At 42.3% G+C, this 27,839-nt stretch overlaps 1 protein-coding gene and 1 pseudogene across 5 annotated transcripts in view; both read left to right on the top strand.

The window, feature by feature from the left end:
• SIRPB1 (signal regulatory protein beta 1) overlaps positions 1-27,839 on the top strand; it is a 150,151-nt gene that overhangs the window by 62,861 nt on the left and 59,451 nt on the right. For 2 of the 5 annotated variants that reach the window (XR_011570110.1, XM_070801219.1), the window contains exons 4-5: positions 24,410-24,730; positions 25,317-25,668. The exons of 1 other annotated variant lie outside the window; for it this stretch is intronic. Coding sequence is in view for 3 of the 4 variants with exons in the window: in XM_070801219.1 (XP_070657320.1) it covers positions 24,410-24,730; positions 25,317-25,668 (673 nt within the window). In the remaining variant the exon portion in view is untranslated. Of the gene's footprint in view, positions 1-19,513; positions 19,871-24,409; positions 24,731-25,316; positions 25,669-27,839 lie in introns of all 5 variants that reach the window. 2 more of the 5 variants (XM_070801222.1, XM_070801220.1) reach the window with 2 other exon arrangements.
• LOC139186668 (U2 spliceosomal RNA) lies at positions 1,637-1,801 on the top strand (annotated as a pseudogene).

Genomic DNA, 27,839 nt, shown 5'->3' on the forward strand with positions numbered 1-27,839 from the left:
TGTTTGTGGCACCAAAACATCCTGCTCCTCTGATTTATACCCCTGTAATTAGACCCTTGCCTGTTTAATAGAACATTTCAGATAAGTAATATGTTTGTATTTCTCTGTATCTCCAGAAACTGGGTTGCCGGGGACCAGCCCCGGCTGATCCAGGGTATTCGAAGCGGGGACGGCGTCGGTAACCTATTTATTTAAATATTTTATCAAAGATACAAAGAGTAATAGGATGAGGATAGCTCAGTAGGAAAATTCAGTGGAGAAAAGAGGCTGAGTAGCTTGGTTTACGCGGGAGACCAATAAAACTTCAAGACAAGAAGTTTGCACCACTTACGTAGGCCGCAGGCGTCCTTCCGTTCTCCCAAAGGAGAGGAGACACTGAGGCCTCCCCGGTCGGATCTTAGAAGCCCAGGCATAATTAGCAAGCATGGCGGGTTCCGCGCTCCAGATGGAGACTCAGCCAGAATTTGGGAGAGAGAGAGACATGGGGAGACCAAGTTTCGGTGAACAAGGCCCGCACTTTATTTTCCAAAATAGTTTTTTATACCTTAAGTTGTGCATAGAGGATAATGGGGGAAGGGGTGGAGTCATGCAAGGACAGCAGTTCCTGGTTCTAATTGAAGCCAGGCTTTCAAACTTATCATATGCAAAAGTTCAGGTGATTTACATCATCTTCTGGCCAGGAGGCCTGTTAACATTTTAAGAAACTTATCTTTCTCTAAAGGTGATTATTCCAAAGTCAGGCACCAGCCTCCAAAAAAGCATTGGACAAAGCTGCATTCCTATAGGGCAAAGGTGAGGTGGGCTCAATCAAGAAAAGAATTAACTCAAGAGTCCAAGGTTACAAACACTGAGGCTACTACTTACATTTCTATACACCCATTATATCAATCAATACAGTGCCAAGGACACAGTAGGTAAGGGGTATGGAGACTTAGCAGCAAACATTGGCTCAATAAGTGAAAAACCCTTCACCAATACAATTTCTAATAAATCTTTTAACTGCTCAAAGGAATCTGTATTTAGACAGTTTAGAACATCTCCTGCCTCTCACAGGAGTTGGGAGGCTCTGAACAATCACATGTGGCCGGAAAAACCTATTCAGGCAGGCTAGAGGATTTCCAAAGGAGTTTGTAGGTTAAACACTGTCACACCCAGGAATTATTAGCTGGAGCTGTAAGCTAACTCTTTTTTCAGAGACAGATATTGGGGCACAGCCCCCCGTAAAGTCAGAGGTGTAGGTGAAAGCACAAAGCAGAAAGTAGGCAGACTCTGGTTTTGGGGGTAGATGCTCAAGAATTTCCAGGGGGACTCCTGAGGCTCGATCCGGCCTTTGCGTATGCCAAGCCTCCTTCCTCATGACCTTTGCCACAGGTGGAGCTCGCTCCCCGCACTGGGTAGTTAAGGAGGCAGTGAAATCAATCTGGTAAATTTGCACCTGTAGTAAAATAATTGGCCCCATGGTGACTTGTGTCCCTTTAACTTGTAACTCATTGTCCAAATGTAGTCAGCCACCTGCAATTCTTTTCAAAACATGATTTTGGAATTTGTTGTTTCCTTGCTTGCTTGTCCCCATGGTTCTACCTTCCTATTCACTTGTAGTTTCCTCAAATGTATCAACATGTAGAATCACACATTTATCACTCCTTGGCCTTTTGGCTAAGATCAAGTGTAGAATCACACATTTTATTTTTCCTTGAACCATTTGGTTCAGTTCAAAAGCTTTATTTGGGGCAATCACCATGTTTCAGATCTCATTTGTTTTTTTTTGCAGTAAAATATAAAAAACATAAAAGTTACCATTTTAGCTACTTTGAGAAATATCAATAACCTCAGATATGCAGATGGCACCATCCTTATGGCAGAAAGTGAAGAGGAACTTTTTAAAAAGCCTCTTGATGAAAGTGAAAGAGGAGAGTGAAAAAGTTGGCTTAAAGCTCAACATTCAGAAAACGAAGATCACGGCATCTGGTCCCATCACTTCATGGCAAATAGATGGGGAAACAGTGGAAACAGTGTCAGACTTTATTTTTTTGGGTCCAAAATCACTGTAGATGGTGATTGCAGCCATGAAATTAAAAGACGCTTTCTCCTTGGAAGGAAAGTTATGATCAACCTAGATAACATATTAAAAAGCAGACATTACTTTGCCAACAAATTCTGTCTAGTCAAGGCTATGTTTTTTCCAGTGGTCATGTATGGATGTGAGAGTTGGACTGTGAAGAAGGCTGAGCGCCGAAGAATTGATGCTTTTGAACTGTGGTGTTGGAGAAGATTCCTGAGAGTCCCTTGGACTGCAAGGAGATCCAGCCGGTCCATTCTAAAGGAGATCAGTCCTGGGATTTCTTTGGAAGGAATGATGCTAAAGCTGAAACTCCAGTACTTTGGCCACCTGATGCGAAGAGCTGACTCATTGGAAAAGACTCTGATGCTGGGAGGGATTGGGGGCAGGAGGAGAAGGGGACGACAGAGGATGAGATGGCTGGTGGCATCACCAACTCGATGGACATGAGTCTGAGTGAACTCCGGGAGTTGGTGATGGACAGGGAGGCCTGGCGTGCTGCAATTCATGGGGTTGCAAAGAGTCGGACACGACTGAGCGACTGAACTGAACTGAACTGAAGGATACAAAGTGGCACTAAGGACCTTCACAGTGTTGTGAAGTGTTACAGTACATATTGCCAGAACTTTTTCAACATCTGTAGCAGAAAATCTTGGAGAAGACAATGGCACCGCACTCCAGTACTCTTGCCTGGAAAATCCCGTGGATGGAGGAGCCTGGTAGGCTGCAGTCCATGGGGTCACTGGGAGTCGGACACGACTGAGTGACTTCACTTTGACTTCTCACTTTCATGTATTGGAGAAGGAAATGGCAACCCACTCCAATGTTCTTGCCTGGAGAATCCCAGGGACAGGGGAGCCTGGTGGGCTGCCATCTATGGGGTCGCACAGAGTCGGACATGACTGAAGTGACTTAGCAGCAGCAGCAGAAAATCTATTCATTAAACTGTAACTCCTCATTTCTTTTTCCCTGCAACCACTGGAAACATCTATTCTACTTTTTCTCTGTGAATTTGCCTATTCTATGTACCATAAGTGGAATCATCTATTTGTCCTTTTTTATCTGGCTTATTTCACTAAGCGTATTTTTAAGGTTCATCCATGCCATGATGTAGATGTCAAAATGTTTTGCTTTTTAGGGCTGAAATATTATATATATATATATATATATATATATATATATATATATATATATGTGTGTGTGTGTGTGTGTGTGTGTGTGTGTATATATATATGTTATGATATGTGTATATATGATATATGATATGTTTGCTTATGTATATATATATGTATATATATGATATAAGATATGTTTGCTTTTTAGGGCTGAAATATTATATATATATATGTTATGATATGTATATATATGATATATGATATCATATATATATGATATGATATGTTGTGATATATATATATATCTCACATTTAATTTATCTATTCATCTATTGATGGAATTTTGGGCTATTTCCTTTACATTGAAGTATAGTTGCTGTAAAATAATTTGTAAATTACAGGTGTAAAATATAGTGATTCACAATTTTTAAAGGTTATATTCCATTTATCATTATTATAAAATATTGGTTGTATTCCTGGTGTAGTACAATATATCCTTGTAGCTTATTTCATATGTAATTATTTGCACCTCTTCACCCCTTAGCCTATATTTTCCTCTTCCTTTCTTTGTCCCCACTAGTTTGTCCTCTATATCTTTGAGTCTGTCTCTTTATTGTTATGTTAACTAGTTTGCTGTATTTTTTATTTTCCATATATAAGTTGTATCATACACTATTTGTCTTTCTCTGTCTTACTTATTTCATTTGCCTTCCAATTCCATCTATTTTGCTGCAAATGGCAAAATTTCATTTTTACGGCTGAGCAATATTACATTATAAATAGAAAGCTATATGCATGTTCAGAAGCAGCAGTTAGAACAAGACATGGAACAACGCAATGGTTCAAAATTGGGAAAGGAGTATGTCAAGAGTATATATCATCACATGGCTTATTGAACTTATATGCAGAGTGAAAAGTGAAAGTGAAAATCACTCAGTCGTGACCAAGTGACATCATGTGAATTGCCAGGTTGGATAAATCACAAGCTGGAATCAAGATTTCTGGAATCCAAACATGTCAATAACCTCAGAAAGTTAAGATGAACTAAAGAACCTCTTGATAAAGGTGAAAGAGGAGAATGGAAAAATTGGCTTAAAATTCAACATTCAAAAAACTAAGATCATGGCATCTGGTCCCATCAGTTCATGGCAAATAGATGGGGGAAGAAAATGGAAACACTGACAGACTTTATTTTCTTGGGCTCCAAAATCACCGTGGACTGTGACTGCAGCCATGAAATTAAAAGACACCTGCTCTTTGGAAGAAAAGCTATGACAAACCTCGACAGAGTGTTAAAAAGCAGAGATATCACTTTGCTGATAAAGATCCACATAGTCAAAGCTATGGTTTTTCCAGTAGTCATGTACAGATGTGAGAGTTGGACCATAAAGAAGGCTGAGCACTGAAGAATTGATACTTTTGAACTTTGGTTCTGGGGAAGACTCTTGAGTGTCCCTTGGACAGCAAGGAGAGCAAAGCCGTAATCCTAAAGGAAATCAACCCTGAATATTTACGGGAAGGACTGATGCTGAAGCTCCAATACTTTTGCCCCTGATGTGAAGAGCTGACTCTCTGAAAAAGCCCCTGATGCTGGGAAAGATTGAGGGCATTAGGAGAAGGGAGTAACAGAGGACGAGATGGTTGGATAGCATCACCAACTCAATAGACGTGAGTTTGAGCAAACTCTGGGAGATAGTGGATGGGGTCCATGGGGTCACAAAGAGTCAGACATGACTGAGCAACTGAACAATAACAACAAATATATTCCACTTTACACACATACACACACACACATACATTATACATACCCTTCATGGATCACAGCCTTGTCATGGTAAAGGGGCTTGCGTAACTCAACAGTGTTATGAGCCAATCCTTGCAGGGCCACCCAAGACAGATGAGTCATAGTCAAGAGTTCTGACAGAACGTGGTTCACTGGAGGAGGCAAACCACTGCAGGATTCTTGCTGCAAGAACCCCATGAGCAGTATGAAAAAAAAAAAAAAAAAATGAAACCAGAAGATGAGTCCCACAGGTCAGAAGCTGTCCAATTCACTTCATGGCAAATAGATGTGGAAACAGTGGCTGACTTTATTTTTCTAGGCTCCAAAATCACTGCGGATGGTGATTGCAGCCATGAAATTAAGACACTTACTCCTTGGATGGAAAGTTATGACCAACCTAGATAGCATATTAAAAAGAAGAGACATTACTTTGCCAACAAAGGTTCATCTAGTCAAGGCTATGTTTTTTCCAGTGGTCTTTCCAGAACTGTGGTGTTGGAGAAGACTCTTGCAAGTCCCTTGGACTGCAAGGAGATCCAATCAGTCCATCCTAAAGGAGATCAGTCCTGGGTGTTCATTGGTAGGACTGATGTTGAAGCTGAAACTCCAATACTTTGGCCACCTGATGCGAAGAGCTGACTCATTTGAAAAGACCCTGATGCTGGGAAAGATTGAGGGCAGGAGGAGAGGGGGACAACAGAGGATGAGATGGTTGGATGGCATCACCAACTCAATGGACATGGGTTTGGGTGGACTCTGGGAGTTAGTGATGGACAGGGAGGCCTGGCGTGCTGCGGTTCACAGGGTCACAAAGAGTCGGACATGACTGAGCGACTGAACTGAACTGATGCTATTGGGGAAGAGTGGAGGGCAATTACTAATAGCTCCAGAAAGAGTGAAGTGGCTTGTCAAAGCTGAAATGACGCTCAGTTGTGAATGCGTCTGGTGGTGAAAATATATATTCCAATGCTGTAGAGAATAAGACTGTGTAGGAGTGGTCACAAGCTGCCTTCACCCCGTTGCATGCTCTGAGGGGTGCACACGAGCCACCACCACTGCTAAGAACCCCAGAACTGGGCACCAGCCACTATATCATCATACCCCCTATAAGGGGAATAACGACCAACACACATGGAGGAAAGCTGTGACATGGACACATAGTAAAAATAGTCATTGCACCAAGAATATTAAACCCACACAAGCTACACAGGGACACTCCCATGAATAAACAGCCCTCCAAGAAAACAATAGATAATTGCTTCTTTTAAACACACAGAATAAGAAAAACATAAGTAAAATGAAGAATCAGAGAAACCACTGCTGATTAAAAGACCAAGAGAATTCCCCTGAAAAAACAAATAATTAAACAGACCTCTTTAGTCTAATAGATGCCGATTTCAAACAGATGATGAAAATATTTAAGGAATTAAGAATAGAATAGGCTTTCTAGTCATAGCAAGAACACACTGGTCATAACAAACACCCTCTTCCAACATCACAAAAGAAGACTCTACGCATGGACATCACCAGATGGTCATTACCGAAATCAGATTGATTACATTCTCTGCAGCCAAAGATAGACAAGCTCTATACAGTCAGTTAAAACAAGACCTGGAGCTGACTGTGGCTCAGATTATGAACTCCTTATTTCCAAATTCAGACTTAAATTGAAGAAAGTAAGAAAAACCACTAGACCATTCAGGTATGACCTAAATCAAATTCCTTACATTATACAGTGGAAGTGACAAATAGATTCAAGGGATTAGATCTGATAGACAGACTGCCTGAAGAACTATGGACAGATTCATGACATTGTACAGGAGGCAGTGATCAAGACTATCCCCAAGAAAAAGATATGCAAAAAGGCAAAATGGTTGTCTGAGGAGGCCTTACAAATAGCTGAGAAAAGAAGAGAAGCTAAAGGCAAAGGCGAACAGGAAAGATATACCCATTTGAATGCAGACTTCGAAAGAATAGCAAGGGGAGATAGGAAAGCCTTCCTCACTGATCAATGCAAAGAAATAGAGGAAAATGGTAGAATGGGAAAAACTAGAGATCTCTTCAAGAAAATTAGAGATACCAAGGGAACATTTCATGCAAAGACGGGCACAATGAAGGACAGAAGTGGAATGGAACTAATAGAAGCACAAAATATTAAGAAGAGGTGGCAAGAATACACAGAAGAACTACACAAAAAAAGATCTCCAGGTAACTGTGATGGTGTGATCACTCACTTAGAGCCAGACATCCTGGAGTGTGAAGTCAAGTGGGACTTAGGAAGCATCACTATGAACAAAGCTAGTGGAGGTGATGGAATTCCAGTTGAGCTATTTCAAATCCTAAAAAACAATGGTGTTGAAGTGCTGCACTCAACATGCCAGCAAATTTGGAAAACTTAGCAGTGACCATAGGACTGGAAAAGGTCAGTTTTCATTCCAATCCCAAAGAAAGGCAATGCCAAAGAATGTTCAAACTACCGTACAATTGCACTCATCTCACATGCTAGCAAAGTAATGCTCAAAATTCTCCAAGCTAGCCTTCAACAGTATGTGAACTGTGAACTTCAAGATGTTCAAGCTGGATTTAGAAAAGGCAGAGGAACCAGAGATCAAACTGCCAACATCCGTTGGATCATTGAAAAAGCAAGAGAGTTCCAGAAAAACATCTACTTTTGCTTCATTGACTACACAAAAGCCTTTGACTGTGTGAATCACAACAAACTGTGGAAAATTCTTCAAGAGATGGGAATACCAGACCACCTGACCTGCCTCCTGAGAAATCTTTATGCAGGTCAAGAAGCAACGGTTGGAACTGGACATGGAACAACAGACTGGTTCCAAATAGGAAAAGGAGCACGTCAAGGCTGTATATTGTCACCCTACTTATTTAACTTAAATGCAGAACATCATACAAAATGCCGGGCTGGATAAGGCGCAAGCTGGAATCAAGATTGCCAGGAGAAGTATCAATAACCTCAGATATGCAGATGACACCACCCTTAAGACAGAAAGCAAAGAAGAACTAAAGAGCCTCTTGATGAAAGTGAAAGAGGAGAGTGAAAAGTTGGCTTAAAACTCAACATTCAGAAAATGAAGATCATGGCATCTGGTCCCATCACTTCATGGCAAATAGATGGGGAAACAATGGAAACAGCGAGTGACTTTATTTTCTTGGTCTCCAAAATCACTGCAGATGGTGACTGAAGCCATGAAAGTAAAAGATGCTTGTTTCTTGGAAGAAAAGCTATGACCAACCTAGACAGCATATTAAAAAGCAGAGACATTACTTTGTCAACAAAGGTCCGTCTAGTCAAGGCTATGGTTTTTCCAGTAGCCATGTGAGAGTTGGACTATAAAGAAAACTGAGCACCAAAGAATTGATGCTTTTAAACTGTGGTGTTGGAGAAGACTCTTGAGAGTCCCTTGGACTGCAAGATCAAACCAGTCAATCCTAAAGGAAGTCAGTCCTGAATATTCATTGGAAGGACTGATGCTGAAGCTGAAACTCCAATACTTTGGCCACCTGATGCAAAGAACTGACTCACTGGAAAAGACCCTAATGCTGGGAAGGATTGAGGGCAGGAAGAGAAGGGGACAACGGAGGATGCAATGGTTGGATGGCATCACCAACTCAATGGACATGAGTTTGAGCAAGCTCCAGGAGTTTGTGATGGACAGGGAAGCCTGGCGTGCTGCAGTCCATAAGGCTGCAAAGAGTTGGACACGACTGAGCAACTGAACTAACTAAATATAAATAGAATATAGACTGCTGTAAAAAAAGAAAGAAAGAAACCTTTAACTATAGAGAACACCAAGAGAAATTAGAAAACTAATTTGCCAAGACAAAACTGAACTAAAAGCAATGAATAGTAAGATGAATGATGCAGAAGAACAAACAGGTGATCTGGAAGATAAAATATTGGAGATCACCCAATCAGGACAGCAGAGAGAAAGTCAAAAGGAAAAGAATGAAAACAATATAAGACCCCCATGGGATAATATAAAGCTCATCAATCTATGCATAATAGGGATTCCAGAAGGGAAAGAAAGAGAAAAGTGGATTAAAAATGTACTTGAAGTAATTATGGCTGAAAACTTCTGAAACCTAAAAAGGAAGCATATATTCAGGTACAGGAAGCATAGAGGGTCCCAAAAAATGTAAACCCAAACAGAGCTACACCAAACCATATTATAATGAAAATGGTAAAAATTATAAAAAGAGGTTTCTTAATGTAGCAAGAGAAAAAGAGTTAATTACAAGAGAACCCTGTAAGACTATCAGCTGATTTCTCTACAATAACATTGCAGGCCAGAGGGTGTGGCAAAATATATTCAAAGTCCTGAAAAATAAAAACCTGCAACTTAGGATCCTCTCTCTATCAAGATTACCATTTAGAATAGGAGAGATAAAGAATTCCTCAGGCAAGCAGAACTGAGAAAAATAGCCATACTAAATCTATCTTAAAGGAAATACTGAAAGGTCTTCTCTAACTACAAGAGAAGTAAGAATATATGAGAAAGAGAAAAATCACAATTGGAAAGCAAATCATCTAAATAAGCTAGTACACATATTTTTTTTTCATTTTAAATATCTATGAAAATGATAATAGCCAAAATGAACACGAAAAATGTAAAAGAGGACATCAGAATCATAAAATGTGGGAAAGTAGAGTAAGAAAATGTACTTTTTTTCTTCATTTCCTAGAATGCGTTTGAGCCAATATGACTACCAGTCTGAGGCAAAATACCTGATTCCCTGGTGGCTCAGAAGGTAAAGAGTCTGCCTGAAGTTCAGGAGACCTGGGTTTGATCCCTGGATTGGGAAGGTCCCCTGGAGAAGGAAATGGCAGTCCACTCCAGTATTCTTGCCTGGAAAATCCCATGGATGGAGGAGCCTGTCAGGCTACAGTCCATGGCTCGCAAAGAATTGGATATGACTGAACGACTTCTCTTTCTTTCTCTCTCTCTCTTTCTGTCTTTCTTCCTTCCTTCCTTTCTTCCTTCCTTTCTTTCTTTCTTAGACAAATAGTTATAGGCGAGATTGACATACTCATAAAACAGGGTAACCACAAATTTAAAACACACAATAGATTCACACAAAACAAAAAGAAGAGAACATAAGTATAATACAAAAGAAAATCATAAAACCACAAATGAAAAAAGTAAAAGAAAAAGAAAGGGAGAAAGAAGAAATATAAAATCAATGGGAAAGAAAAACTTAAAATGGCAATAAATATATACTCATCTATCAATAATTACCTTATATGTCAATGGACTAAATGGTCCAATCAAAAGACACAGAGAGACAGATTAGATAAAAAAAATAAGAGCCTACAAAATGCTGCATACAAGAGAACCAAGTTAGGGCAAAGGGCTCACATAAATTGAAAGTGAGTGGATGGAAAAAAATATTTCATGTAAATAGAAATGAGAAGAAAGTGGGGGTCGCAATACACATATCAGACAAACTGGATTTTAACAAAGGCCACAAAGGAATAAAGGACACTATAAAATGGTAAAAGAATCAACATAAGAAGAGAATTTTATCGATATATATGCACCTAAATATAGGAGCACCCAAATACATAAAACAAATACTATCAGATACAAGGGAAGAAACTGATGTGAATAGTAGGAGACTTTCCACCCCAGTCACATCAATGGGCAGATTTTCTAGAGAGAAAAGCAGTAAGGCAACAGAGATCCTAAATTATATAAAAGAACAGTTAGACTTAATTGACATTTTCAGGACATTATATCCCCCCAAAAGCAGAACACACATTCCTTTTAAGTATTCATGGAGCATTTTCTCAGATTGACCACATATTGGGGCACAAAACAAGATCTAACAAATTTAAGAGTATAGAAACTATCTCAAGTAACTTTTCTGACTACATGGCATGAATGTAGAAATCAACCACAGAAAAAGAAATGAGAAAAAACAATTACATGGAGAGCAAATGACAATCTACTAAAAAACCAATGGATCAATGATGAAATCAAAGAGAAAATTTTAAAATACCTTAGTTCAGTTCAGTCACTCAGTTGTGTCCAACTCTTTGCGACCCCATGAACTGCAGCACCCCAGGCCTCCCTGTCCATCACCAACTCCTGGAGTCTACCCAAACCCATGTCCATCACCCATGTCGGTGATGCCATCCAACCATCTCATCCTCTGTCATCCCCTTCTCCTCCTGCCCTCAATCTTTCCCAGCATCAGGGTCTTTTCAAATGAGTCAGCTCTTTGCATCAGGTGGCCAAAGTATTGGAGTTTCAGCTTCAACATCAGTCCTACCAATGAACACCCCGGACTGATCTCCTTTAGGATGGACTGGTTGGATCTCCTTTCAGTCCAAGGGACTCTCAAGAGTCTTCTCCAACACCACAGTTCAAAAGCATCAATTCTTCGGTGCTCAGCTTTCTTCACAGTCCAACTCTCACATCCATACATGACCACAGGAAAAACCATAGCCTTGACTAGACAAACCTTTGTTGGCAAAGTAATGTCTCTGCTTTTTAATATGCTATCTAGGTTGGTCATAACTTTCCTTCCAAGGGGTAAGCGTCTTTTAATTTCGTGGCTACAGTCACCATCTGCAGTGATTTTGAAGCACAGAAAAATGAAGTCAGCCACTGTTTCCACTGTTTCCCCATCTATTTCCCATGAAGTGATGGGACCAGATGCCATGATCTTCGTTTTCTGAATGTTGAGTTTTAAGACAATTTTTTCACTCTCTTCTTTCACTTTCATCAAGAGGCTCTTCAGTTCTTCACTTACTGCCATAAGAGTGGGGTCATCTGCATATCTGAGGTTATTGGTATTTCTCCCAGCAATCTTGATTCCAGTGTGTGCTTCTTCCAGCCCAGCATTTCTCATGATGTACTCTGCATATAAGTTAAATAAGCAGGGTGACAATATACAGCCTTGACATACTCCTTTTCCTATTTGGAACCAGCCTGTTGTTCCATGTCCAGTTCTAACTGTTGCTTCCTGACCTGCATATAGGTTTCTCAAGAGGCAGGTCAGGTGGTCGGTATGCCCATCTCTTTCAGGATTTTCCAGTTTATTGTGATCCACACAGTCAAAGGCTTTGGCATAGTCAATAAAGCGGAAATAGATATTTTTCTGGAACTCTCTTGCTTTTTCCATGATCCAGCTGATGTTGGCAATTTGATCTCTGGTTCCTCTGCCTTTCCTAAAACCAGCTTGAACATCTGGAAGTTCATGGTTCACGTATTGCTGAAGCCTGGCTTGGAGAATTTTGAACATTACTAGCGTGTGAGATGTGTGCAATTGTGCGGTAGTTTGAGCATTCTTTGGCATTGCCTTTCATTGCGATTGGAATGAAAACTGACCTTTTCCAGTCCTGTGGCTACTGCTGGGTTTTCCAAATTTGCTGGCATATTGAGTGCAGCACTTTCACAGCATCATCTGTTAGGATTTGAAATAGCTCAACTGGAATTCCATCACCTCCATTAGCTTTGTTCATAGGGATGCTTTCTAAGGCCCACTTGACTTCACATTCCAGGATGTCTGGCTCTAGGTGAGTGATCACACCATCGTGATTATCTGGATCATGAAGATCTTTTTTGTACAGTTCTTCTGTATATTCTTGCCACCTCTTCTTAAAATCTTCTGCTTCTGTTAGAAATACCTTAAGACAAATGATAATGAAAACACAACCACACAAAATCTATGGGATGTTGCAAAAACAGTTCTTAAGAGAGAAGTATCATAGGTCTTCATTAAAAAACAAGAAAAATCTCGTTAGAAATCTAACCTACCTAACCTAATAGAATTAGAAAAAAAGGAACAAACAAAATCTAAAGTCAGCAGAAGGAAAAGAATAATAAAGGTCAGAGAGGACATAAATAAAATAGAAATTAAAGAAACTATGGAAGAAATCTATAAAACCAAGAGCCGATTCCTTGAAAGAGTAAAGAAGATTGACAGACCTCTGGCCAGACTCACCAAGAAGAAAAAGGAGAACCCAAATAAACAAAATAAGCAATGGGAAAGGAAACATAACAACGGATACTGCAGTATCAGTTATATATATATATATACAAACACATACACATATATATATCTTATGTATATATATATATATGTAGAACATAAGAGAATCCTATGAATTCATAATCCTATGAATTATATGCCAACAAATTTGACAACCTAGAACATATGGACATACAGTCCACCAAATTTGAACCGAGAAGAAATAGATAATTTGAATGGACCAATCACTAGAAGTGAAATAGAATCTGTAATTTAAAAACTCCTGGGGATTTCCCTGGTGCTCCAGTGGTTAAGAATCCTCCTTGCAATGCAAGGGACACTGGTTCCATCCCTAGTCCAGGAAGATCCCACTTCTAAGAGCAACTAAGCCTGCATATCACAACTACTAAGTCAGGACTCTAGAACTTGTGAGCTGTAACACGAGGCCATGTGTTGCAGCTATGGAAGCCCACATGCCTAGAACCTGTGCTCTGCAACGAGAGAAGCCACCACAATGAGAAGCCCGCATACTACAAGGAGGAGTAGCCTACTTGCCACAGCCAGAGAAAGCCAGCATGCAGCAACAAAGACCCACTGCAGCCAAAAAAATTAAATAAAAATAAATATATATTTTTAATCTAAGAAAAAAAAATCTCCTTACAAATAAAAGTATAGGACCAGATGGCCTCAGGTAAAGCCCACCAAGCATACAAAGATGAACTTTTACTAATAATTCTCAAACTCTTCCAAAATATTAAGAGAAGGGAACACTTCCAAAGACATTCTATGAAGCCAACATCACTCTGATACCAAAACCAGACAAAGACACCATCAAAAAAGAAAATTAAAAGCCAATATTTTTGATAGATATAGATGAAAAAATTCTCAACAAAATATTAGAAAACCAAATCCAACAACACATAAAAGAGATCATATACTACAACCAAATGAGATTCATCCCAAGTTCACAAGAATGATTCAACATATGCAAATAAATCAATGTGATATACCACATCATAAAAGAAAACACAAAAGCCACATGATCAGGTGGATGTAGAGATCAAACAGAGACAGTGAGCTGAGGCTGACTGTGAAAAGCTGGAAAGACAGATTCAGCTGATTCGAGAGATGCTCATGTGTGACACATCTGGCAGCATTCAACTAAGTGAAGAGCAAAAATTGGCTCTGGCTTTTCTCAACAGAGGCCAACCAGCCAGTGGCAATGCTGGGAACAAAAGACTGTCAACCATTGATGAATCTGGTTCCATTTTATCCAATATCAGCTTTGACAAGACCGATGAATCCCTGGATTGGGATTCTTCTTTGGTAAAGACTTTTACCAAATAGGCGCAAAAAAAGCATTTGACAGAATTCAACAACCAAACAGGATGAACTAAGCAGGAAGTATAACCCTCCCAGATGTCAGAAACTATGATACAAAGCTACAGTAATCAAAACAGTATGGTATTGGCACAAAAACAGACATATGGATAAATGGAGCAGAATAGAGAGCCCAGAAATAAACCTATGAAGCTACATTCAATTAAACTTTGACAAAGGAGGCAATATACAATGGGAAAAAGACAGTCTCTTCAGAAAATGGCATTGAGAAAGTTGGATAGTTGCATGTAAATCAATAAAATTAGAACACACCCTCTCACCATGCACAAAAATAAACCCAAATGTCTTAAAGACTTAAGTATTATACATGGCATCACAAAAGTCCTAGAACAGATCACAGGCAAAGCATTCATTGACATAAATTGTAGCAATGTTTTCTTACGTCAGTCTCCCAAGGCAGTACAAGTGAAAACAAAAATAAAGAAGTGGGATCTAATCAAACTATAAACTTTTGCACAGCAAAAGAAATCATAAACCAAACAAAAAGACAACATATGGAATGGGATAAAATATTTGCAAATGATGTGACTGACAAGGGCTTAATTTCCAAAATGTATAAACAATTCATGTAACTCAACAACAAAATAGCAAAACACCTAATTGAAAAAAGGGCAGAAAATCTAAGTAGACATTTCTCCAAAGAGATAAAGATGGCCAATAGGTATATGAAAAGACACTCACTAATTATTAGAGAAAAGCAAATCAAAACTACAATGAGGTTCCATGTCACACTAGTCAGAATGGTCATCATTAAAAGCTCTACAAATAATAAATACTGGAGTGGATGTGGAGAAAAGGGATCCTCCTACACTGGTGGTGGAAATGGAAGTTGGCACAGTCACTATGGAAAACAGTATGAAGTTTCTTCGGTAAAATAAAAATAGAATTGCCATATTATCCAGTGATCCCACTTCTAGGCATATATCCAGACAAAACTCTAATCCACAAAGATACATGCATCCGTATGCTCAAGGCAGCACTATTCACAATATCTAAGATACAGCAACAACACTGAAGTCCATCAACAGCTGAATGGATAAAGAAGTGTGGTATGTGTATACAATGAAATACTACTCAAACCCACACTAAAAATGAAATAATGCCATTTGAAGCAGCATGGACCAACTGGAGATTATCGTGGGCTTCCCTGGTGGTTCAGATGATGAAGAATCTGCCTGCAATGCAGGAGACCCAGGTTCAATCCCTGGGTCAGGAAGATCCCTTGAAAAAGGGAATGGAGATTATCATACTAAATGAACTAAATTAGAAAGAGAGAGACAACTACCTTATAACTTACATGTGAAATCTGAAAGATGACACGGGGAATTCCCTGGGGGTCCAGTGGCAAGGACTCTTGAGTTTTCACTGTAGACGGCCCAGGTTTGACCCCTGTCGGGGAACTAGTATCCCAAAAGCCACGCCAGAAAAAGAAAATGACACAAATGAGAACCTGTCTGTGAAACAGCAACTGACATGCTGGAGTAGAAAACAGACTTGTGGTTGCCAGGGGGAGAGCATAGGGGGATGGTAAGGTATTGTGTATGGTATGGATAAACAACAAGGTCCTTCTCTATAGCATGGAGAGCTGTATTCAGTATCCTGTGATACACCAAAATGGAAAAGAATATATTAAAAAAAAGAATGTATATATGTGTATCAGATCAGATCAGATCAGTCACTCAGACGTGTCTGACTCTTTGTGACCCCATGAATCGCAGCACGCCAGGCCTTCCTGTCCATCACCAACTCCCGGAGTTCACTCAGACTCATGTCCATCGAGTCAACGATGCCATCCAACCATCTCATCCTCTGTCGTCCCCTTCTCCTCCTGCCCCCAATCCCTCCCAGCATCAGAGTCTTTTCCAATGAGTCAACTCTTCACATGAGGTGGCCAAAGTACTGGAGTTTCAGCTTTAGCATCATTCCTTCCAAAGAAATCCCAGGGCTGATCTCCTTCAGAATGGACTGGTTGGATCTCCTTGCAGTCCAAGGGACTCTCAAGAGTCTTCTCCAACACCACAGTTCAAAAGCATCAATTCTTCGGTGCTCAGCCTTCTTCACAGTCCAACTCTCACATCCATACGTGACCACAGGAAAACAATAGCCTTGACCAGACGAACCTTTGTTGGCAAAGTAATGTCTCTGCTTTTGAATATGCTATCTAGATTGGTCATAACTTTCCTTCCAAGGAGTAAGTGTCTTTTAATTTCATGGCTGCATTCACCATCTGTAGTGATTTTGGAGCCCAGAAAAATAAAGTCTGACACTGTTTCCACCGTTTCCCCAACTATTTCCCATGAAGTGGTGGGACCGGATGCCATGATCTTTGTTTTCTGAATGTTGAGCTTTAAGCCAACTTTTTCACTCTCCACTTTCATTTTCATGAAGAGGCTTTTTAGTTCCTCTTCACTTTCTGCCATAAGGGTGGTGTCATCTGCATATCTGAGGTTATTGATATTTCTCCCGGCAATCTTGATTCCAGTTTGTGTTTCTTCCAGTCCAGCGTTTCTCATGATGTACTCTGCATATAAGTTAAATAAGCAGGGTGACAATATACAGCCTTGACGTAATCCTTTTCGTATTTGGAACCAGTCTGTTGTTCCATGTCCAGTTCTAAATGTTGCCTCCTGACCTGCATACAAATTTCTCAAGAGGCAGATCAGGTGGTCTGGTATTTCCATCTCTTTCAGAATTTTCCACAGTTTATTGTGATCCACACAGTCAAAGGCTTTGGCATAGTCAATAAAGCAGAAATAGATGTTTTTCTGGAACTCTCTTGCTTTTTCCATGATCCGGCAGATGTTGGCAATTTGATCTCTGGTTCCTCTGCCTTTTCTAAAACCAGCTTGAACATCAGGAAGTTCACGGTTCACATATTGCTGAAGCCTGGCTTGGAGAATTTTGAGCATTACTTTACTAGCGTGTGAGATGAGTGCAATTGTGCGGTAGTTTGAGCATTCTTTGGCATTGCCTTAACTGAGTCATTTTCTGTACAGCAGAAATCAACCCAACATTGTAAATCAACAATTATAGTTTAGTTACTAAGTCACGTCTGACTCTTTTGCAACCCCATGGACTGTATAGCCTGCCAGGCTCCCATGTCCATCCGGTTTCCCAGATAAGAATACTGAAGCGGGTTCCCATTTCCTTCTCCAGGGTATCTTCCCCAACCAGGGATCAATTCTGCATCTTCTGCTTGACCAGCAGATTCTTTGCCACTGATCCATCAAGGAAGCTAACCCTAACCCACAGCAGTTTTAAAAAGGTATAAATCAAGTAAACAAATAATAAAGAATAGTGTTCCCCAAAGTGATCCATGTCCTAATACTCATCTATGACCATTTTATTTTATGTGGCAAAAGAGAGTTTGTGAAAGTGAATTAAGTTAAGACTCTTGCTATGGGGAGAATATCCTAGATTATCAGTGTGAGCCTAATATAATCTGGTAAGAAGGAGACAGGAAATCCAAAATTAGAGAAGGACAAGGGACAATGGAAGCACTACTAGAGTCATAAGAGGATGGAAACCATGAAGAAAGGAGTGTAGACAATCTCAAGAATTTGGAGAGGCACTGATCACAGCCTCCAGAAATGTAACCCAGCTGACTCCTTGATTTTAGTCCAGTAATACCATTTTTGGTCTTTGACATCCAGAATTATCATTTTAAGACACTAAATTTTTGACAGTTTATTACAGTAGCCTAAGGTAACTAATTTAACATGACTATGTCATTGGAGGGCTTCCCTGGTGGCTCAGCTGGTAAAGAATCTGCCTGCAATGTGGGAGGCCTGGGTTCAATCCCTGGGTTGGGAAGACCCCTGGAGAAGGGAACAGCTACCCATTCCAGTATTATGGCCTAGATAATTCCATGGACTATTCCATGGGGTTGCAAAGAGTCAGACATGACTGAGCAACTTTCACTCACTCACTCATGTCATTGGGATAAAATCCCAGGGACTTCAAACAATGTTTTACTTTCTTCTTGAACTAAATGTGCATTCTGTATTGGGAGCTCTGCTCATCACTGTCACTTACGTAACCAGGTTGTTGGAGCCAACCCCATCATGAGAATGTGGATCTCTGGGGAAGAAAGAAGTTGTTTCATAAAACTTTTCTCATTAAATAAATAGCCTACAAGGCACGTGTACCCCAATGTTCATCGCAGCACTGTTTACAATAGCCAGGACATGGAAGCAACCTAGATGTCCATCAGCAGATGAATCGATAGGAAAGCTGTGGTACATATACACAATGGAGTATTACTCAGCCATTAAAAAGAATACATTTGAATCAGTTCTAATGAGGTGGATGAAACTGGAGCCTATTATACAGAGTGAAGTAAGCCAGAAAGAAAAACACCAATACAGTATACTAACGCATATATATGGAATTTAGAATGATGGTAACAACAACCCTGTATGCAAGATAGCAAAAGAGACACAGATGTATAGAACAGTCTTTTGGACTCTGTGGGAGAGGGAGGGGGGATGATTTGGGAGAATGGCATTAAAACATGTATAATATCATATAAGAAACGAATCACCAATCCAGGTTCGATGCAGGATACAGGAAGCTTGGGGCTGGTGCACTGGGATGACACAGAGGGATGGTATGGGGAGGGAGGTGGGAGGGGGGTTCAGGATGGGGAACATGTGTACACCCGTGGCGGATGCATGTTGATGTATGGCAAAACCAATACAATATTGTAAAGTAAAAATAATAATAATAATAAATAAAAGAAAAATAAATAAATAAATAGCCTACAAAATACATCCATCACTTCTCACAACTCAGTGGTCTGAAAAAGACATGTGGTTCCAGTTAATGCAAAGGTTAGAAGTGTGACACTCCATGAGGCCATAAAAAGAAGAGCCAGAAATATTTGGTGTAGCTTGACACATCCAAAGAGGGCTCAAGTACTCAATCCCATTCTCTGCCACATCATTTGACCCCTCTGTGCCTCGGTTCCTCTCTTATATTAGTATCTTACATTACAGGCTCATGGTATAGATCACATGCAATTGTACATGCAACGAGCTGAGTTCAAGGCTGGCTCATGGTGCACTAAGTCAATAAAACCTGTTGTTGATACATACTGAAGAAAACACATAGGATCACATCAGGATGAATAAATAACTGCTTTGTCTCTTCCTCTAGGAGTGGCAGGTGACAGGGAGCTGCAGGTGATTCAGCCTGAGAGGTCAGTGTCAGTTGTAGCAGGAGAGACGGCCACTCTGCACTGCACCGTGACCTCCATGAGCCCTGTGGGTCCCACCAAGTGGTTCAGGGGAACTGGGCCAGGTCGGGAGTTCATCTACAGTCAAAAAGAAGCTCCTTTCCCCCGAGTAACAAATGTTTCAGATGCCACAAAGAGAAACAACATGGACTTTTCCATCCGCATCAGTAACATCACCCCAGCAGACACTGGTATCTACTACTGTGTGAAGTTCCGGAAAGAAGAACGTGGTGACGTGGAATTTAAGTCTGGACCAGGCACTCATCTCACTGTGAGCAGTGAGTATGGTCTTTGTCTCCTGGACTATGATAAAATGTCAATAGGAATGCTCTCCACTCTTTTGGGGAAAAAAAAAATCAGGTGCAGCAGTGGGTGCTTATTCATGTTCTGGACATAGTATAATTTCACTCTCTTCTACAGATCAGGGAAGTTGAAGCCTGTTGGGGTCGTGCTATTTGCTCAAGGCCCCATGGCTGGTAAAGGTCGGGAAAGGCAGGAGGCCAGTCTGCCTGGCTCCACAGCCCACAGTCTTCTCCATCTTGTCCAGGCTTTGGTTCCAGGGATGAGGGAACTGAGAGTCTGAGTGACTTGCCCTGCCACAGGCCAAGTATCACCTCGCACTTCCAGAGAGTGCTCCCCTCAGTGTCGCAGAGTCTTCTCCTCATTCAGCAGTTACTGAGCACCTACTGTGTGCCAGGCCTTGCTCTGGATGCTGTGGAATAAGCAGTGAACAAAACAGACAGGGGCTCTTCTCTCATGAAGCTTATGTACTCTTCCCTCCTAAAGAGGAGAAATCCATCCAAGGCAGGAAGGGGAAGTGTGTTTCCTTATTTTCTCTTCAGAATGCTATACTGAGAATTCCGATGGCACAGGCTCAGCGTTTACTCTGATGGCCCTGCTTGGAGGAGAAGCCTAGAGGTTGGGTGTTTCCTGGGACTCTGTTGCGAAAACCCTCCTGTGATTCAGGGACTGACTCACACAGTCACTGAAGGCTCCCAGCAGAGCTGCGTCATCCCAGAATGTCCCTCCCCAGGGAATAGGTTCCCCTTGTGGGTGACTTAGGAGAAGCCCCATTGAGGTAGCAAAGGTGCTCATTTAGAGTGTTCTGACAAAGATCCTGGATTCTCTAACTCCTGAATCCTGGACTGTCAGCAGAGGAAGGACCTTTAGATACTACCATCCTCCCAAGCCCACATGTATAGATCCCCATCTATACAAAGAGGTGACAGGGGCCCAAACCACAACCACGTGGTCAGTGAGGGCAATCCATCAGGAGCCCAATCTGATTCAAGGTCAGTCTCCTTCCTGTGCCAGCATTGGAACTCGTTTCATGGAAGAACCTGGCACATAGAAGTTGCAGAATAAAAGCTCCTTGAATTAATCATGGAACAGGCATTGTTTCCCAAAGGTTCAGACAGTCCCTCACATTCAGACCCTGAGCCTGAGGTGACTGGAAAACTCTCCCTACTTCCAGCCACATGATCTCGAATCTCTCATTCCATATCAGCACCTAGAGCTGCCCTGTGCTTCAATAGTCACTTAATACTCAGCGTATGGAGACAGCATCATTTACCGTACTTGTTGATGGACACTAAGTTGTTCCTAACCTTGGGCTACTGAAACAGCGCTGAAGAGATAACCTTTTCCTGTGTCACTCTCCTCAGAGGAGAAATACCCACTGGAAGTGGCATTGCTAGATCAGAGTGTGTGGGTTTTAATTTGTGTGATGATATTGCCTAATTTCCCTCCTAGTCATGGTAGCAAATGAATCTCCCCAAACCTCCAGACATCAGCAGGGCAGGTGGCTTTATCCTGATTTTGAAGATATTACTACACTTCCCAGACGGTGGGTCCCCTGCTCAGCCTCAATACAGCTAGTAAGTGGCTCCCCCACCTCTCAGATCTGCTGGCTCCCAGGGCTGCTCATCCTCTTCCCCAGGCCGCCGGCCCAGATGATTCCCTGGGTGAGAAAGGAGGGAGGGGAGGGGAGCCGCAGCCCATCAGGTGCTGAATCTTCTTCGTGGTGTTTACTTCTTATAACCAGTGTCTGGGGGAGGGGCTCATCTGTTTTCCCTTTACAGATGAGGACACTGAGGCTCAGAGAGGGGACCTGGCTGGTGGGCAGGTAGGGGAGCCAGGGTTGAACCCTAAGCACCTGACTCACAGCTCTGCTATCTGCACCCCCTGCTGCGCCTGTCAAAGTATGGAGAAAACTCTCCTGTTAACTCTTGTATTTTCCTCTTCTTCAGCAATAAGCATTTTTAAAAAGTCTCACGTGGGAAGCATGGCTAGCTTTACAAACCGATTAGATAAATGCTGCAGTGTCTCATGATATGCTGAAATATTCCTAAAAGTCAGGGCTCAGCACACTTTGCAGCATCAGGAATCTTTTATTCTGCCCACTGTTGTGATGGTGCCCCTTCACCAGGCCCCTGTGGAGCAGGTCCGGGAAGGTGAGTGTGGACAGAGTCCAGCGGGGCCACTGCAAACCCAGCAGCACCGGACACGCCCACTCCTGGCTCTGCAGACTGAGGATGAGGAGGGGGAGGTGTTCCCTCGAGGGTAATGAGGGCCCCGAGTGAGCAAGAGTTCCTGTTCTAGACTCAGGCGTCAGGAGCCCATGTCTTTCCTTGTTGCTACAGGGCCCCCAGCCCTTGGCCCTCAGAGGTCTCTCCTCCCTGTAGTCGCTGGAAGTCAGGAATCTGAGGGAAAAGGGGAGGGTGGTGGTCAGTGTGGAGGCTCCTGAAGGTGGGCACTTGCTCTGCTGGTGGACGTGAAACCTCGGAGGTGGCAGGAGATACTCCTGGGACACAGTGGAGTGGTACTGAGGAAACAGTCCCTTCATTCCTCTCAGCCTCAGTTTTCTCATCTATAAAATGGTGATCCTCATGGTCTCCTTTTAGGAGAGTTGGAAGGATTTGAGGTGCTCTGTCTAAATCAGCACAGCATAGGGAATTCCGCAACTGAGGTCTTATTTCAAAGCTGAGACCCAGTTCCCTGTGCTGGGCACCCCCTCCCTCACCTGTAGAAAGGATGATCACACAACCTTTGCAGGGTGTCCTGAGGGCAGAATGACCTGGTGAAAGGAGAGCCCCTCAGGGAGTGATGGTGCTGGCCTCCCACCTGTGCAGTCCTGGGCACGTCTCACAGTTCCCTCTAGTCCTCAGTTCCCCCGTCTGCGAAATGGTGGTGATCATACTACCTTTCAGGGGTCTATGATGACTGGAAAGGGTCTAGGAAGCCCGGAATGGTGTGGGTTAGAGTTGGTCATGACTGGAGTGACTAAGCACGCACACGCAGATGTTATGATAACAATCATAGGTGCTATTGATTAAGCATGCATTATATGCAGGCTCTGTGGTTTACAAACATCCTCACTTATCTTACCAGGTGGAGCTATTGTCCACATTGTATGGAATCAGACATTGAAGCTCAAAGATAAAGAACTAAGCCTTTAAAATCAATCAGTCCTGCTGAGATGAGCTCTGAACATTCCTTGATGAGTGTCCTTGGTCAGCTGCTTCCTCCCTGAGCCTTGTCCTGTCAGTGGAGCCGCTCTCAGCCCTCCCCCTCAGTACTGATGCAAGGGTTAAATAGCTGAGGGTCCTAGAGAAATCAGCCCATCTTTATGCTCTGAAGAAACTTTCAATAAGTTTCACAGCATCTTCTCCCGTTGGAGGCATCCAGAATGCTGGTGTTTTTATGACTCAACATATTCAAGTAATATCTCCTCACTGTGTCTTCAAATGCTTGATGCAATTTAGGAAGAAAGTTAAATGCTTAAAAATGAAAATATCTGTAACATTTGCTGTCTGTGAACTTTTACAGGAGATGTTGGGTGGTAATGAACAATTTGAAGACACCCTCCAGCACCCTACACAGGGAGAAATCACCCTCACTTTTATTGGCTGATTTGTGTACTTTTTCAGGACACGGGAGATGCTTCTGCCTGCTTCTGAGGCCTGCGTCTATGTTTCTTCTGATTCAGGAACGATTAGGAAATTAACCACCTTTGGCTGCTCAGCACTCAATGATCTTTTGTTTTCAACCCAAAACTAACCCAAGAGAAAAACCCATATTCAGAAAAACATCTCATTTCCCTCTTACTTTGAAACTCTGAAATCAGCACATTATTCCTACTGGAATATTAATGGAAAGAATGAAAATTATGGAGTAAATTCAGACACCTGAAGGGACAGCTCTGAATACAAAGTTTGAGTTTAAGATAGACCTGTATTTAGTTTTGTAAACTATCTTGTGTTATACTCACAGAAGAAATGCCTGATTTAAACCTCACTGCAATCCCAGAAAGGGAAATGCCTGCTGTCCCCTTTCGCAGATGGGGAGCTAGGAGATGCCACGGCCACACCTCCCATTAACTGGGCAGTCTGGTTCAGCTTCCACGTGGTCCTGCTATCCCCGCCCCTGCCCCATTTCCCCTGCATTTACTTCTATGAACACTTCTCTGAAGGTAGTTAAGTTTTCCAGGGGAGCCTCGTTGGGAACAGTTACTTGGAGACTGAGTCCAAGCAGCGCTTTTGTTCTCGGGCCCAGATTGGTGGGAAATCACCTGGCAGTTGTGAGAAGGTGGACTCTGAACTCCGACCTGGGATTCCATGTAACCCTTGCCCACACACAGAGCTCATCCTGGGAATCTCAGTGTCTCCTCGCTGAGATGAGGACGATGACACTGCCCTCCCAGAACTAGCTGAAGAATTAAAATATAATATATATAAGTTTCTTACCATTGTTGTACACTTATCATTAGTGATGATAATTACAATCATGTTCATTGTTTGTAAATGTTCCTTTTGTAGCCAAGCCCTCTCCTCCCATGGTATCTGGCCCTGCAGTGAGGGCCACACCTGAGCAGACAGTGAGCTTCACCTGCACATCCCATGGCTTCTCCCCCAGAAACATCTCCCTGAAATGGTTCAAAAATGGCAATGAGCTCTCAGCCTCCCAGACCAGTGTGGACCCAGAGGAAGATGGCGTTACCTACAGCATCACCAGCACAACTGAGTTGCTATTGGCCCCAGGGGATGTTCACTCCCAGGTCAGCTGTGAGGTAGCCCATGTCACCCTGCAGGGGAGCCGTCCTCTCCGTGGGACTGCCAGTTTGTCTAAGACCATCCGAGGTAGGTGCCCCTCGTACTAGTCCAAGATCACACCTGCCCCCAAGACCCCAGAGCCTCCTCCTCCTGCCTGATTTTTGCTCCAAGCCTTGAATTGCCTGGAATTTACTTCCTTATAGCCCTGCCTGATCACCAGACTCCTAGATGAGCTGGCCACTCACTGCTGGTTTAATGGCAGCTGCCAGATGTATACCTGCCATGTGCCAAGCACTGTGCTAAGTAGATTCCTTTTCTTTACCAACAGTATCTCCAATTACTGAGCACCTCCTATAAATCAGGCCCCTAAGTGCTTGATGATTTTATTTATTTTGCTGCAATTATTATATTAGAACTGCACATCAGGGGCTGAGCTTATTGATTTCACCCACTATAACCCCAGTAGGAGCTACCCGTTCTTGAGCACTTATTGTGCGCCCTGCACTGTGTTTACTGATTTCATTCATGAACAAGGAGTCCTCAGTGTTGAGTCCTGCTGCCTGCCATGTTCTGTCCTGGATGACTCCCTTGCTGTGCTGGGAGATGATATCCAGCCCCTCCCCTGTGACTTGTCTGTTTTATAAGGTCAGACCTTCTGCCTGATCTGTTTCAGTACCACCCACCTTGGAGGTTACCCAACAACCCATGGCGGGAAATCAGGTGAACATCATCACCTGCCTGGTGAACAAGTTCTACCCCCAGCAACTACAGCTGACCTGGCTGGAGAATGGAAATATGTCCCGAACAGAAGCTGCCTCGACCCTCATAGAGAACAAAGATGGGACCTTTAACTACATGAGCTGGCTCCTGGTGAACTCGTCGGCCCACAGGGAGGCTGTGGTGTTCACCTGCCAGGTGGAGCATGATGGGCAGCCAGCAGTCACCAAAAACTCCACAGAGACCTCTGTTCCCCAGAAGGACCAGGATACAGGTGGAACCACTGATGAAGCCCCCCACTTCAAATGGCATGGCTTTTAAACATTATCTTTCTTAAATGTTCAGAGTAGTAATAATAGAATAATCTAGATGTTTATAGATATATAAAGTAGAATTTTGAAGTGAGCGCCCATCTCCCAAATCCCATACTCAAAGAGCCACCACTGCTGAGGTCTTGTTACATTCTTCATAGGTCTTTTGATGTAAATATGCAAAAAGAAAGTAGGAAAGGAGAGGGATCATTCTATTCAGAGTGTCCTGCCTGTTGCTTTCTTCAACTATCAGTAATTGTATTCATAATTCCTGTCCGCCCACCTCCCACCTGTTTGCTCTTTCCAACCTCTGCCTAGTCTCTGTCATCCCTGATGGTTCCATCTGTATCAGTATTGTCACCTCATCATCTTCTGCCAATACTACTCTGCGAAATTCTGGAAGAGGAACCCTGAGGACATGAAGTTAGAATTGCACCAGGCACCCAGGTGACTGGGCACTGAAAAGGGCTCCTTTGTCTCCTGATTAGTGACAGTAGACCAGCAACGATCACACTTGCTCACTGCACATTTACCAAATGCAGCTATCAGTTCAGCTGTGAGCTCCTTTCCTGCTTCAGCCACCCAGAGGGCTTTGAGTTTACAGAAGAGACCCAGGAAGCAGTGGTGGGGGGGTTGTTGAAGATTTGTTGTCTTTAATCCAGGTGAGTGGGCTAAAGTAATCAAGATGAATGAGCTCCTGAGAACAAGAACCGCTAACCTGTACAGCAGACTTATGTTAAGTAGAGACAAGTTCCCCTTCAACAAGGCATTGTCCTAATGACATGTGGGGTTCCTTTTTCTATACGTAAAACTTGTCTTATATGCTCAATATAACTTGTGGAGAGAGTCAAGTCAGGTTTCCAAGAGTCTTTGTTCCAGAAGAACTTTAAAAGCCCATGTCCTTTCCAGCATTCTCTGTGGTGTTGCCCTCATCTGCAGGGTCCTTGATGGGTCACCCAGTGTCCATGTCCCTGCATCATGCATCATGTCATGCATGCATAGTCACTCAGTCATGTCCAACTCTGCAATCCCACCGACTCTAGGCCCCAAGGCTCCTCTGTCCATGAGATCGTCCCAGCAAGAATACTGGCCTGGGTTCCCATTTCCTCCTCCAGGGGATCTTCCCAACCCAGGGATCAAAACCATGTCTCCTGCATTGCAGGCAGATTCTTTACCACTGAGCCACCAGGAAAGCCTCATGTCCCTGCCTGCTGGAAGAATAAAGAGAGCACTGGGAGAACAAACAACTTCCCTTAAACAAGAGATGTAGAAAAGTTGTAAAATTGTGTCTCCTCATAACTTAGTCTTGTGTGCATATATAGTTGTCAGTGGAGCCCATGATTGTGTGGTCATATGGTTAAGGACACTGATTTTCTACAAAGTGAATACCTTTACACACTTAATATGATCAATAATAATCCCCTGCTGCTGCTGCTGCTGCTAAGTCGCTTCAGTTGTGTCTGACTCTGTGCAGCCCCATAGACGGCAGCCCACCAGGCTCCCCCATCCTTGGGATTCTCCAGGCAAGAACACTGGAGTGGGTTGCCATTTCCTTCTCCAATGCATGAAAGTGAAAAGTGAAAGTGAAGCCGCTCAGTCGTATCCAACTGTTAGCGACCCCATGGACTGCAGCCCACCAGGCTCCCCCATCCATGGGATTTTCCAGGCAAGAGTGCTGGAGTGGGGTGCCATTGCCTTCTCCGAATAATCCCCTAATATCATTTAAAGTGCGGTATACTTTTAAATTTTCTAAGTATATCTTTTATCATTGTTTTTTGTTCACCAAAAATGCCTTTTAATTCATTGGTAAATGCATGGTCAAATTTTCCTGTGACACCATCTGGGCCTTGAGAATCTTTATTTCTTTTTTTAATTTGAAAATGTATCAGAATTGTTAAGGGCTATTTAAAGTATTCATTTCATATTATGTGAACTGTGATAGCTTTTGCTTTTTGAAGTATTTGGTCCACGGTGTCTATGCTGTTGAGTTTCAGCTTATGGTTGTTCATAGTATTCCCTTATTATATTTTGATATCTGCAGAGTCTGTAGTGATGTCCTCTGTTTCATTTCTGATAGTGGAAATGTGTCATTCTTCCTTTTTTCTTTCTCTGTTATACTGGAAGTTTTTCAATTTTATTGGTCTTTAAAAAGAAACTTTTATTTCAGT

Source organism: Bos indicus, chromosome 13 (genome assembly GCF_029378745.1).
Source record: "Bos indicus isolate NIAB-ARS_2022 breed Sahiwal x Tharparkar chromosome 13, NIAB-ARS_B.indTharparkar_mat_pri_1.0, whole genome shotgun sequence".
NCBI classification, from domain to species: domain Eukaryota; kingdom Metazoa; phylum Chordata; class Mammalia; order Artiodactyla; family Bovidae; genus Bos; species Bos indicus.